Genomic DNA, 14,092 nt, shown 5'->3' on the forward strand with positions numbered 1-14,092 from the left:
ATTTGTCACCTCCATGAAACATAACGAAACTCAATAGGAATCCCAAGGACAGTGGTGGCGTTGGCACCTATGGCCGTCTGAAAGGGAAGAACACAACATCACATCACAGAAAAAATGTGATCAGGACTTAATGAAAATAATTTTTTTCTTAAAGCCATAAAAGGTCGGGAACAACCGATCTATGGCATTTTGTTTTTTATCATACTGTGTACATTTTATAATAGACAATTGACAATTCCAGCTACTGTAGACATGTTGTAAAGTATACACTATACACTATACAACCACTGCAGCAGATAGAAAAAAACAAAACAAATACCACCTACTGTCAGAGAATCCCCCAAGGCAGCGATGACTTTGATATCAGCCGCCTTCACAAACTCAACTGGACAAAAAGATAGAGTGTAAGTGGAGATTTTTTTTTTAAAAGAGAGTGAAAGAGACAATCGATTTAATCTAGTGTTTCAACTCTTGGAGGAAGAACAGGGGGGTGATCACGTGACAGACCTGAGGAGGGGACAGAGGGAGAGGGGCCCATGTCTGGGCACTGGAACGGGCGATGTTTGAAGCTCACTGGTCGTGTTTTCTCTGGAAACTCCTGAGAAAGCAACAAGTGAGAATAACCGATACATTCCTGATACAGATCATGTGCTATATAGATGTTTTTTTCTTTGATACCTCTTCCCTGCAAATGTATCATCTTTAATTTACTGTCTGTTGTTTTGCTTTCTTGTCTTTAGTGTGTTACAGCTGTGCTTGTTCTGCACATACTCAGGATGCCTGGTGATCCATGCGGTGTGCTCGGTGGTCCTAACAATCTAGCATTAAAAGTAGCTTTTCATGTGTTTTCATTTTGTCAAATTTTTTTTTTTTACTTAACCTGTCAGAACTTGCCTGTTTACATGATGAACAAAATCGTTACGTTCTGTCAAACCAGATTTTTGACACAGGTTTAAACTGTACCTTATTGAGGGCCTCCTTGCTGTAGTGTCGTATCCCCTCTTCATACTCCCACCACCAGTCGTCGCCTTAGAGAGAAGGATTATTTCCAAACTGTCCATTTGAAACTGGTCAAAAAAATGTCATTTACAGCACAGAGATAAGTCTCAATTCAATTTAGTTTTAGTAAACTACAACAACCTTTACTTTGGTTGCTGCCATCTGTACTTGTCCGGTGTTTTTGTGACCAGATTGTAACATTATGTGAACCAGAAACAACCTGTCTCAAAAAAAGGGCCCTGTTTCAGAGGCTGCTGTAACAATAAATACAGGCACGCTGCCTCACATGTGCTCTGCCCTCCTGCTTGTTCCAGCACTTACCTTTGACAGAGCAGGACGTGAGCACACATGTTGCCACGGCGATCCAAAGCCACTCCATAGTAGTGTGTACGGGCCAGTCAATGGGTCACCCCTACAGACTGCACAATGGGATGCTCAGTTTTACAGCTTTGTCACTTTTGTCACGCCCGCCCTCAACAGCTCAGTGACGAACGGTAAGTCCAATGAGAGCCTCGCTTGTGCTTTTTTTGACTGTTTATTCAACACAATACCTCATGCTATGTCTGACCTTTAAAGCAAATCAATCACATTGTATTGATAGCCACACGTTTCCTGCATTAAATAACACTGAATATAAACACTTGACACAAAATTCAAAACTGTCAACCATTAAATATCCATATATCATTTATTAATTTCTTTATAAACTTTACGTAATAAACGTAATTGTGATGGTAAAAATGCAGTCTTCTAGACAATCTTGACCAGTGTTTCATTTTAAACATATAGTGAGCTGTGTAGATATTGATGAGTGAATGCAGGGACATCAATTTCATTTAGACTAATTGGAGTTATTTCTGATCATCCCGCACTTATCATTTTACTGTCCTTTTATACTTTGTACACTTCATGCTACATCAAGGAACTAAACAAATGGACTTTTGAGGATAAATCGTATGTGGCAGAATTAGAAGCTTTAAATCTTGTCTTGTTAAATACTGTTCGGCCTAACCATGATGGCTTCGTTGTTTCCCATTTCAGGCACAGCTTTAGGTCCATCTGAGCTGAACAGTGTAGGCAGAGCACAGGGCTCCAATTTGGACTTTTGGTGAGGGGGTGGAAATTCTCACAACAGCTGAAGTTGTGTAACCAAACGCATACACACACACACACACACAAAAAATCATTCACTTCCTCTAGTGTAGAAACAATCCAGAGTTTGAGGTGGTGCTATCTTTTAAGGCTGCTCCAATTTCAGCTAACATGGCATGAGAGTAAATATTGAGCTCGTAATCAAAGCCTGATGACAGACAAATTTCACACCAATGAAGAGTACACCTTCAAAAACGGTTCCCAGCTTCCTTTCATTGAAGTGGATGAATCAGCTTTTATGACATTTGCAATGCAGAATATATGTTTGAAAGCCTGTGACCTCTGCTTTTACTACGCCTAGACAGCCAAAGATGTCTCTGTGTGAATTTCTCAGCAGGATCAGTGTCAAGGATTTTGGTGACAGCTCAGTTTTGACCGACTTAAGCAGCAGGTTCTTTTTTTCTAGATGTTACTGCCATATAAAAAAAAATATTAACATCACACACCGCTGTGCTTAAAATTAAATAATTTATCAAAAAAGCATGAAGTTGTGGGTTCATCTTTTCTATAAATTTAACAGTTTCAGGGTTCTTGTTCTCATACTGATAACATGTCATGGTTGTAGTACATTTTAGCACAGTTACTAATGTTGAATGATCCAAAACAGTCTTTCTCTGAGAATCTCCGCTATGCAAAGGTAGGGACCTAACAATAAGCCTACTGAACAAATAACTAAAGAATGCAAAAATGAATGAAACATTTGTTCAATCATAATAATCTGAGAAAAAGTGCCTAAAATGAAAGTCTGCAAAATGCAAATACATGCAAAAACCTTCTTTATCAGCTGGGCTTGCAAATAAAATTAATTCACATTTTCCTGCTTGATTTTTTCTTTCTAAAAATACTGCACAAAATTAGGATTGAAGCAGTTGAACAGAGTGTATTTTCTCAAAAAGGGACAACGAGAAGAAACTAATGCACATATCAGATTCCAACTATGTTGACTTGCTGATTAGTCATGTCCAAAATGCCTCTGATCTGGCAACCACAAGGCTATTTCCATGGTGAGGACACAGGTGCTTCTGGCACTGTCCTGAGTCACAGAGTAACAAGTCCCAAGTCTGTGTTATCCTCTCAACACTCTTCTGTAGCATTGTCCATCAACAGCCCCACAGTCTTGCTTCACCACAGGAGCAGCACATTGTAATGGAGAAAGGGAGTTGTGAGACGGAACAGTTCAGTAGCCATCTTAATCTTTTTTAGCATGTGGAGGGGAGCAAGCAGAGTGGACGAGGTGCTTGAACTAGCAGGTATTCAGCTAGTAAGCACTAGCTGCTCCGTGGGGCAGGCTGGCAGAGCCTCTGTCTGTCTTTTTTGGCCCACACTCCATCGGGCTTCGTCTCACTGCTGCTCCTCGTCCTCCTGGGCCGGGCCCTGGCCTTGTGTGTCTCCTTGAGCTTCGGGCTCGGCCTGGGCTTGGGGCTGTTCCTGAGGTGGTCTAGGAGGGGGTACGGGGGCAGGGGCAGGTGGGCGAGGGGGCACTATGATTTGGTGTTGGCGCTGTCGGTAGGCGATGACTGTGCCCAACAGCAGAGCGATGACCGTCATGAGATAAAGGTCCCACTCTGGGCCCAGAAGCTGGTCCAGGTCCACCTGAGTAATCACCTCCTTCAGCTGCCAGAAGCCACAAATGGGGAGAGAATGTGGACAAAGAAGCACAGACAGTAATTAATTTTTAGTTGCCTCTAATGAGGTAGCTTTTAACTAGCTTGAAACTTTGAAGCCAAATTGTCACAGCTCCTGCTAGAGAATGTTAGAGGAAGAACTCACATTAAGATCCTGCAGGTACTGCAGAGTGTAAACCAGGCCCAGCTTGCACAAAGCCAGGAACACTGGGACCTGGGCATCGGGACTGGCTTCAGCGGCCATATCGTAGAAACGCTTTGCCAGATGGATGTCCTGTAGACACAAACACAAACACTTCAGGCACCTGTCTGTCTCTGCATCTTTAAACTTGAAAAGCAAATATTTTGAAACTGTTTTATTAGCCCTGTTCCCATTAGATTCATAAGAGAATGTAAAGCAAACTTTAAAGCAAAATCTGCCAAGCACAGAAGTAGCGGTTGCAATACAGAAACAAACAAATGAGAAAAATGTAGAGGTCTTCAAGAATTTGTTTCAGTTGGGGAAATTATAATTGTTCTTCCATGTCAGCTAGTATTGGCCATGCTTCATGATGTCTGGAGATGCGGAAAACGGTGGAGTGGAAACAGCTGATTTATCATGTAAGTTAAACATTCACTATGTCATTATTTATTTGACAAGTCCATTCCCATCACCCATTTTGAGCGTACACTCTTTACCAAAGTATAGCTCAAGCGAGCGTAAAAACTTTTGTGAAATTGAGAACGTTTTTTTTTTTTTGGCATTTCCACTAAGCTTTGCTAATATAACACTTCAAAATACACAGCAAAATAAGTTTATGGAAACACAGCTATTGATCAAAGCACATATGAGAGAAATGCTGGGGGTAAGCTGATGCTTAATAGTCACCAGTGAAACTCCATGCCCACCTGTTTGATGCCCAGGCCTTTCTCATGCATGTAACCCAGGTTGAACATGGCTTGCGCACTGTGCTGCTGCTCTGATGCCAGTCTGTAGTGGATGACAGCTGTCTCGTAGTCCACATCAGTCCCATAGCCATAAAAGTGGTAGTCCCCGAGTTTTATCCTCGCCACAGTGTAACCTGGGAGAGTGCGTTTGCTTTTATTACACTCAGGATTTGGTTATGAACAGTGAAATTTAACCAGGGTTCTTAAATGTGTAGAAATCTTTGTTATGTGGAATCCTGATGACTCTCAGTGTTAAACTTTAATAAACTTTATGCTGTGTATCATTCACTCTATATTTGCTGTTTTTAATGTATGCAACTGATAAGTAAGAAATGTCATTAATAACATCCTAAAAAACAACAACCTAGCAGTGAAGAAGAGGGATTTTAAATAAATGTGGACAGAGGGTGCATGAACGAACCCTGAGCTGCAGCTCTTGTCCAGTGGAGTAAAGCACGAGGATACGTCTCATTATCGCTGAAGATATTTCCCCCTTCTGGTTGTAACATGACATAAAAGACAAACAAACATTCAGAAGAAATTAGTTTTGTGTTGTCATAATTTTACATAATACACAAAAACATTTGCTCACTAAATCAATTTTGGTATTGCAAACAGGAAGCTAAAAATTACAATTTGATCAATATAATAAGTCCATAATGCCAACTGATCTGAGGCAAATCAAGTGATGACATGGACAAGAATTTACATTAAGTATTTACTGTTAGACCTGCTAGTAATGCAGAAGAATGAGGAAACAGAAACAGATTGTGAGAGTAGGTAGGCAACGGTTTAATCTCCTTAACAGTCTGTAACTGTTTGATGGGATTGAACCTGATGTTTTTAAAGCCTGACCCTGTTTCACTCTAATGCCATCCAAACTATTTTCTATCTTCACAGAACTATCTCCTCTAAAACGGGTTGCAGTCAACATTTTTAATGGGATTCTGTAATCCAAAGCAGGAGTTCTGATCACCAGAAAATATTGGCACATGTACACTAAAAACGCTGACCTCAAAATAAATGTCATACAGTCCCTAGGTGATGGGGTTTCTTACTCTGGTCCAGAATGAAGGCCGCGTTGCTTTGAGCAACCTCGTAGCCCTGCTCAGCCAGCAGCAGGTACTGCACCAGCGCTGCATCAGTTTCTCCCTCTTTAAAGCTGCCATAAGCTGTCATCAGACGCTCTGACCACCGGCCGCGCTCACACACATTCTTGAAGAACTGCAAACACAGATGCACACAATTCTGTCAATGTAATGTAGATTTTGCCATGAAAAGCAGTTTCTAATATTACTGAATTAACAGTTGTGTATCACTTTCTAAGTGGCAATAACATACAATCACATGAGCTTAACATTTGAGTAACTGCCCCATAAAAACTGAGGAATTCTCTCAATCTTTCTAATTTTAACAGGACACAAAGAAAGGAGCAGCAGGGTGGCTCACCTCGACAGCAGTGTGGCAGGAGCGCATCACTCCGGTACCGGTGGCGTGCATCTGGGCCAAGTTGTAGAGGGCCAGGATGTGGCCTGACTGTGCGGCCAAGTTGAAGAATTTAAGTGCCTGCTTGTAATCACGCTTCACCCCAATGCCATCTGGGAAGCAAGAAGAGGAGGATAAGGAGAATGACAGTGAATCAAACAGAAGACAAAAAGAAGACTTCCAGTTAACAGAAATGAACATATCAGGAAGGAAACACAGAATTGGGGCGAGTGAGAAAAATAATGTTTACAAAATCATCAGATGAGGTGACAGAATTTACCAGAGAGACAACAAAGAGGAAGGATAAGTCATGACTGGAGGCAATAAGATAAGAGAAGTGGAGTGTCGTGAGCACTCACACACTCTAAGCTCCTAACACTCACTGTAATACATGGTGCCCAGCTGGAGCTGTCCGTCCACCCAGCCCTGCTCTGCTGCCTTCTGGAAATATTTCAGTGCCAGCTCATAGTTCTGAAGACACAAACACACAACTTTCACATGGCTGCTCTGATTTCAGCATGAGTGACATTCATAAATTAACAGCTTCATACACCAAAACCTTCAACTGAGTTATATTTCACCTTTGTTTTATTCCAACTTATTTCTATTTCTGCGTTAGCATGACAGAATTAAGTAAAAAATGGATAGGCCTGAGTTAGTGTATCTTAAAGTTCGACGTGATTTTTAAGACAAGTTTAATGCATAAAGCTTCCTTACCACTGGGACGCCTCTTCCGTATAAGTAGGCCATGCCAAGGCCACTCTGTCCTACTGGATTACCCTGGACAAAAAAAGCAAACATAGGTAAGAAAAACATATTCCTCTCCATAAGGTGAGAGAGCATTATTTTTTAAAGCTGTTTTTAATAGCAGTGAAAGATGCCAATACAAACACTGTATGAATGAAGGTCAAATGAAATACAGATAAAAGATACTAGTCCACAACTCCTTTCTTACCAAGTCAGAAGCCTTCTTGAAGTACTGCAGGGCTGTCTCGTTGTTCTGAGGGAGAAACTCGCTGCCTTCTGAGTACATCTGAGGGATATAAGGAATCACAGCTCTTAGTAATAAAAAAATACTTGATGCAGAGCCTCAAACACAAATGCACAACACCACCCTCTGTTAAAGGAGCACAGCCAAATTACTGGCTTTATTTATTTTGGATTCAACTTAGATCATCTCCCTGCTTTCCAACTCACTGACAGCTTTCCTGAGTTCTCAAAACACAGTATGGGCTACATATTTACCATGTTTGTAAACACATAAGTGAAATAGCCAAGTAAAAAAACTTAAATTCTTCCAGAACCTTTCCGAAAATGCTGAAGTAGTTACTTTTACAGGTTAAGTGACGTTAGTTATTTTTGTTCTTTGTGCACTGAGTATTAACATAAAGACAGCTACTAATAATAATAAAACAAAGGCCATTCCACAGATTAAAGGAAAGTCAAGCGGCATAAAAGTAAGGTCACCCACCTTGCCAAGAAGAGCCATTGCAAGTGTGTTTCCCGCATTCGCAGCCTGGGTGAAGTAGTCATATGCCCTCTGTTGGAGAGGAAGTGTCAGAAATTATTTACTGGTTAAAAATATTACAACCACAGGAATACTTAAAAATAATCCTTGACATGTAGTTACCTGGTGATTCTGTTCTACTCCACGTCCTCCATGCAGGTGAAGCTGACCTAGTCCCATCTAACACGGGAATAAAGGATCAAGTTTACTTAAATGACTAGTTGTTGTTTTTTTAAATCATATATCAGTAAGAAGGTGATAGTCTGTTGTTGAATTGAACAAAAAAACGGAACTATTTACCTGAGCTTGTACATCTCCTTTCTCAGCTATGAACTGGTAGTATTGGATCAGGTCCTCCTCCAGCAAGCCACTGGTGGATCCTGGGTTCTCCACTTCTTCCAGTAGCCTGATCCTCTGCACAGCGGAGCCCCCTGTCAGTGACACGTCACTGGCCACTGGAGGTGGTGATGAAGAGCAGAGTGAAGAGAGAGCAGATAGAGAAAATACTTTAGATCTGATTAGGTGTCAAAAGATAAAAATCAATCAATCAGAACGAGAGTTGTGAATGTTACATTCAACAGATTCTTACCCTGGTTTGCCACAAGCCTATAGTGTGTTAGTGCTGATTCACAGCTTTGAGGGACACCAACACCTCCCCAGTATCTGTATCCCTGATAAGGTAATAAGAGGAAAAAATGGTATAGTTTTTATACTTAAATAACATGACTGCATCATTGCTAACAAACAAGTCAACTCACCAGAATCATATGTGCAACCAAGTTTCCACCGAGCGCACCAAAGGTATAATAAACCAGAGCCTGAAAACAGAGAATGAAAAGAATGTGAACAGCTGTTCAGAAAAGAGACCAACATTAAATTATATCAATTTGTCCAAAGCAACTTATAATAAGCAACAATAAGTACCTTAGCTTGACTGGAGTTAACTCCAAGTCCTGCAGCATACAGAAAGCCAAGAGCCTGTGGAAAAAAGGGAAGCACTGTGTTATACATGTATCTACACAGATGAAACAAGCAGAAGATGTTAAGTCAAAATGGCCTTCAATCCCTTTCTCTAGCGACATATTGGCACTTTAAATGAGAGATGTACCATTTGAGCTTTGGGTGAACCCTCCACGGCAAGCTTCTCAAACATTTCTTTGGCTCTGGTGACGTTCTGGTTCATGTAGTCTCCAAACAGCATAGCGTATGCCACCTTCTCCATGGCTTTCTGGTGGCCTTTCTCTGCTACTTTCAGTAGCTTCTCATATAATCTGATTGGGTAAGCAGAGGTGGCACAGGTGAAGTCCAACTGACACAGGCATAATAAAAACAATGTGTACACAACAAACAGTGCTGTGACACCTACAGCAAATAAGGATGTTCAGAGCAAAGTCACATGGTGATAAAGCACACATGAAATAGATGAAGCTCAGCCAGCACTACATTTACTATCAGGTCAGACACTATTGTCTACTGGATAGACAAGAAGCTTTAGGCTACATAGTATAATACATTGAAGGATTGAGCAGTTCTGGGTGACTTTTCACTTGTGTGACATAGCTGGTTTTCCATCAGTCTAGATGGTTGAAATAAGAATAGAGCTTAAACTGCCCTCATCGGTGTGGTTATATCTATTATTCTGTCTCAGCTTCACTTTCATTTTCTCTTTCTGAAACCTAATTTATGTTTCAAGACTCAAACTTCAAACTTATAAAGTCTGGGAGATAACCTGCCCAACCGTATTCATAAAAACCTCAAGATCAAACCTAAATACAAATGAACATTTAGTTAATATTTTTCTTCCATGGAAAATAAAATCACATAATTTACAAATACAAAGGCTTCTTACAAGGTTACGATAGTATATAAGAGATTTAGAAACAAACTGAGAAGACCCAATGGAATAAAGCAGCAGGAAGAAACTCACTCTTTTTTCTGTGTTCTCCTGGTTGTGGCATTGAGCATGCGTAAAACAGTCTGATACTGCTCCTCAGCCTCCTCTGCCTGCAGTCTCTGCTGTGCCTGCTCCTCCGCTGAGGGAAAGAAGGGAGAAACCGATCAGAATATACAGATGAGGGAAAAAAGTTTGCTTAATGAAAGTCTTAGTGTTAAGTTGAAGACTTACTCTCACAGAAGCCCCAATTTTTCTCCTGGTCATAGTCGTAGGTTGTGGAACACCACAGTCGTCCGTCCCCCCGCCCATCAGTGGTGCAGTCCGAGTATTCCTTCCCCTGGAAGAGGAAGGGGAAGAGGCAGGACTCTCCATGGGCTGTACCTCCGTTCACCACAGGAACTGTATTAAAGAAATATATTATCATTTTCAATTACTATTATAGTGTTAACAGATAAAACAATTAATAACAACAAGATAAAAAATAATGCACATTGTATTGAAACACAAAGCCTATATTAACATGTTGATTACAATCTCTCTTTTCTATAAAAACAACAACACCTTTCAGATTTTCAACATATTATATAGACACTTAAAAATTCAACAAATGTCACACAATAAATTATAAAAGAAGCCTGCAGAAAATGTACTAACAATCCCCAGGTAAAATGATGTAACTGACAGCAAGAGGAGCCACAGGTGCAGAGAGCTTTTCATTTCTCATGGGGTTTAACCGTTCATCCAATCTGGTAATGCCATAAAACCACAGGCGCCTTTGTTCACAGTCAACGAACTAGAAAACAGGTTAATGTGTCGAGGCTCACCAAAGCTTACAAAACGAGACAAGACAGTTCTCATTCTCAAAAAACAGACAAGATGAAAACCAGAAGACAATGAGGAGTGCTGTAAATAAAGTTACTGACAGGACTATGTTACAGCAGCAAAGACCAAGTGGGCCCAACACATTCACTGGAAATACTCGTAAAGCATGATCATGTAAGTTTAGACTAGATGCAACTAAAGTTTACCACACCAACTTCAAACACTGTCCTTTTTTTTAACACTAAAGTATTTAAAAAAAATCTGCAATACTAAACTGTTTATTGTCATAACCAGTATATTTAAAATTGCAAGCCTAAACCTTCAGTCACAGTCTCTGAAGTTCCCAGTTAGGACTAGATGTCCAGTGGCTCACCAAACCCTTGTCAAGCACAGCTCTGTGAAACTTTACAGATGTCAAAAAACAACCAAAGCAATCATTTCATTATCATGAAAGCTGGTATTTTACCAGGCCACCACATGAAACTGTATTTGCTGAGCACAACACAGTATTAGGAGAAGTGATACAGCTGCATTTTATCCCACATGCATGAAAAAAAATGTAATTCCCACGGCTGAGGTGGCTGGAACAACTTCTTCTGTAATACCTCAGAGCGAGTCTGCTGACGTTAACAGGGCAGATAAAACACTGAACTGAAATGTCAACCTGCAGAAAGTATGCCACCTGATAACACAGACATTTACATATGGACGCATACATTCAGTAAGAGCAGAAAACAAACCAAAGAAACAGTGCCTCTGGAAGTGAGAACAGCGAGGAAAAGCACATTTTATAACATTCAGAACATTAAAATATATATATTTTCATATTATATTCTCATCATCTCCTTACTGTATTGTGTTGTCCTCTACCTTCATATTGTAACTGCTCTCAGTGTTGTGTGTCTTGCTTTGTATTGTACTGCTTTTGCTTTGTCTGTCAAAGCACTTTGTAAACTCTGTTTTTAAAAGGTGCTATATAAATATAGTCATAATTATTATAATAATACAATCTATTATGTTTGAGGATTTAAAGAACCTGATCATATCAGCCCTTACCCTCTTTAGGTTTCTCCTCTACTGGAGGAGGCTGTTCCGGCAGATCCTCCTTCTCTTCTCCCTCCAATCCCTCCCCAGGTGGCTGCTTCCCTTCTTCTGGCTGGGAGACCTCATGACCAGAGGTCACAGAAGCCCCTGCCGCGATTTCTGTCGCCAGACGGATATCTTCCTCTTCAGAGTCTGGATCGTGGTAAGACTAGTAACAAAAAAAAAAAAAAAAGATTGTGAAGAAACAACAATAACTGTGCCAAATTTGCAATGAAGTGCCTTTCTCCTGAAAAATACCAAAGCTCCTGATTAACAGAGTATAATTAGTATAGATTTAGCCATTAGCTTCAGTGGGCTGCAGCAGATTAAATAATCCATGTCTGCTGCAGTGTCAACATATCATATAAACAAATAAGGGGAAGGAAGTGAACTAATGTGTGCAATTCAAGCCATAAATGTCACTGGGTAACAGAAAACAGGTAATGCAATAACACCAAAAACTCTTGAGCATAGAGATGTACTTTGTCACAAATCCCCATCACGCATCCAACTTTCAGGTTAAGTCAGGCATGTTCAGGGTTTGAAAGTAGTTATCAAATAGTTTCAAGGCGTACCTTTAGCTCTGGTCCGTCATTTCCGTGTTGCTCTTCATCTGAAAACCATGAACATAAGTAAAGGGGTTAGTTTTGTTGTCTTGAGATGGTATGAGCTGCAAAAGCAACGAAATATAAAACAGCTGCTTGCAACAATTCAAAGATATGTGAGCCACCTCTAGCAGCAGCGCAACTGCCAGCAATGATGCAACGAAACCAGTGTTTTATTATACTTACCAGCTAATATTCTTGTGACCAAGACTATGAGGAGAATGGATAGTAAATAAAACGTCCTTGTCTTCTTTAAACATCCCTTTAAGTCCATTGTTGTTGTTGTCGACAAGCTAACACTCTGCTAGCTGTAGCTGCTGCTATTTCTATCAGCACACATCCAGTTACACTTGATACGTAGCACTAATAAACTCATACATACGCTCACAAAAACGGGACGTAATCCGATTTGGATAACAACTTGGTTGATTTTAGCTACTGTAGTTGTCAAACATTTACACAAAAAAGCAAAGCTAAGCTAGCAGAGCAGTTAACTGGCTGAAATGACGTTTAGCTAACGAGCTAACGTTAGTGTTACATAGCCTCACAAATACGTTGCTAAACAGCACAATATTTGCAATACACGCAACTGTTCGGTCTACAATAAGGCTGTCGGATGCCTCGTGATAAATTCAAAACATCCGAATTGAAATGCCAGGTGCAAAAGCTCTATTCTTGGATTTGTATGAACCAGATTCAAGTTAGCTACCCATGCTAAGCCCCCCTAATACTACAGATAGACACTTCCTATTCTCACAATTCGACCAATCACAGCACGCCCAGGTTGACAGTAGCCAATCAGAGAGGGCCAGCGATTTGTCAGCGAATCAGGTGCGTACACAATTATGTTTCTAGTTGATGAGTTTGTCCACGACACCAAAACACACAAAGGTGAATCCACAACTCAGGAGAGTTGAAAGACATGCATTTAAAAAAAAATGCAAGCCTGAATATTAGTAAAGTAAAAAATAAATAAATAATAATGCTAAGAAATGAATGTGTGTAACCATGGTATCCAATTTATTACACTATTAATGTTTTATAATACACGCAAAAACACACACACACACGCACGCACGCGCGCGCGCACACAATTGGAGCTTGACACGTTTACTGTATTTATCATGAATTTGGTTATGTAAATTGTTAAATTGAAAAACAGTATATGTGACGTTATATATATGTTTAATATATAAATAAATATATATAAATTTATAGGCTAAAAATAGCTCATATTGACTAAGGTTGGAGAAACTCCTAAGTGTTTTTAAGAGTAATTCAAAAAATATTTTAGTTCTTAAAGTAGCTCATTAGTCAGGAATCTGAATAAGGGTGGCAGCAGTAGCGATAACAATAGTTGTATTATTAATAATTACAATAATCTGATGATGGTGGATTTAGTTATTTGCTTTACTTCAGTCAAGCAGAGCAGAGAGGACTTGGGGAAGTTCACTTATTTGGAATACTTGAGGGCTTTAAAGAGCTTTAAGGACATATATAGCTCCTTGGTCTCTGGAAGTTTGAGGCTATAAAACTACATTAGCTTTGATTGTGACACTGCTTTGAACTGTATTGCCCACCATGGTGGGAAAGCATATTTGGCCCATCTTGCAGTTCCTTAAAACATACACACACAGCACATAGCTTGCTCATAATTTGTAACGAATCCCTTATTGATGATGAATCATTTATAAAGGCATTAAGCCATTAATAAGAGAAATGTTTGTGTTGGCATTTTGGGAAAAATACAATTGTCTATTGAATATCATCCTACAGAAAAACTTGAATTAGTGCAACCTTGATGACCTTTTGTCTTTTTTAGTGGCTTACTAACACTTATGACCAAAGGCTTGATGGCAGGCATAAAGGCAAGTAAATGTAGAGTAACGGTATTATAATATTTATGAGTATTAGTCAACTAAATTATTTTAGTTATTATATTACAAAAAAGTCAAGTACATGGAAATCCTTTCATCAACCAAGCAATGCACGC

General features: G+C 39.9%; 1 protein-coding gene across 1 annotated transcript; it reads right to left on the bottom strand.

Moving 5' to 3' along the window:
• Positions 1-1,551: 1,551 nt before the first annotated feature.
• Positions 1,552-12,817, bottom strand: sel1l (SEL1L adaptor subunit of SYVN1 ubiquitin ligase). The gene is made up of 21 exons (XM_062437221.1): positions 12,286-12,817; positions 12,070-12,107; positions 11,468-11,663; positions 9,821-9,988; positions 9,623-9,728; positions 8,804-8,966; positions 8,620-8,673; positions 8,454-8,513; positions 8,285-8,366; positions 7,996-8,150; positions 7,819-7,875; positions 7,660-7,728; positions 7,144-7,221; positions 6,906-6,968; positions 6,572-6,659; positions 6,153-6,301; positions 5,762-5,927; positions 5,125-5,199; positions 4,665-4,837; positions 3,922-4,050; positions 1,552-3,765 (listed from the first exon to the last, which is right to left on the bottom strand). The coding sequence occupies exons 1-21, from the start codon at positions 12,371-12,373 to the stop codon at positions 3,493-3,495; spliced, it is 2,430 nt and encodes an 809-aa protein (XP_062293205.1). The 5' UTR covers positions 12,374-12,817; the 3' UTR covers positions 1,552-3,492.
• Positions 12,818-14,092: the final 1,275 nt, after the last annotated feature.

This window comes from Scomber scombrus, chromosome 17 (assembly GCF_963691925.1).
Source record: "Scomber scombrus chromosome 17, fScoSco1.1, whole genome shotgun sequence".
In the NCBI taxonomy this organism is placed as follows: domain Eukaryota; kingdom Metazoa; phylum Chordata; class Actinopteri; order Scombriformes; family Scombridae; genus Scomber; species Scomber scombrus.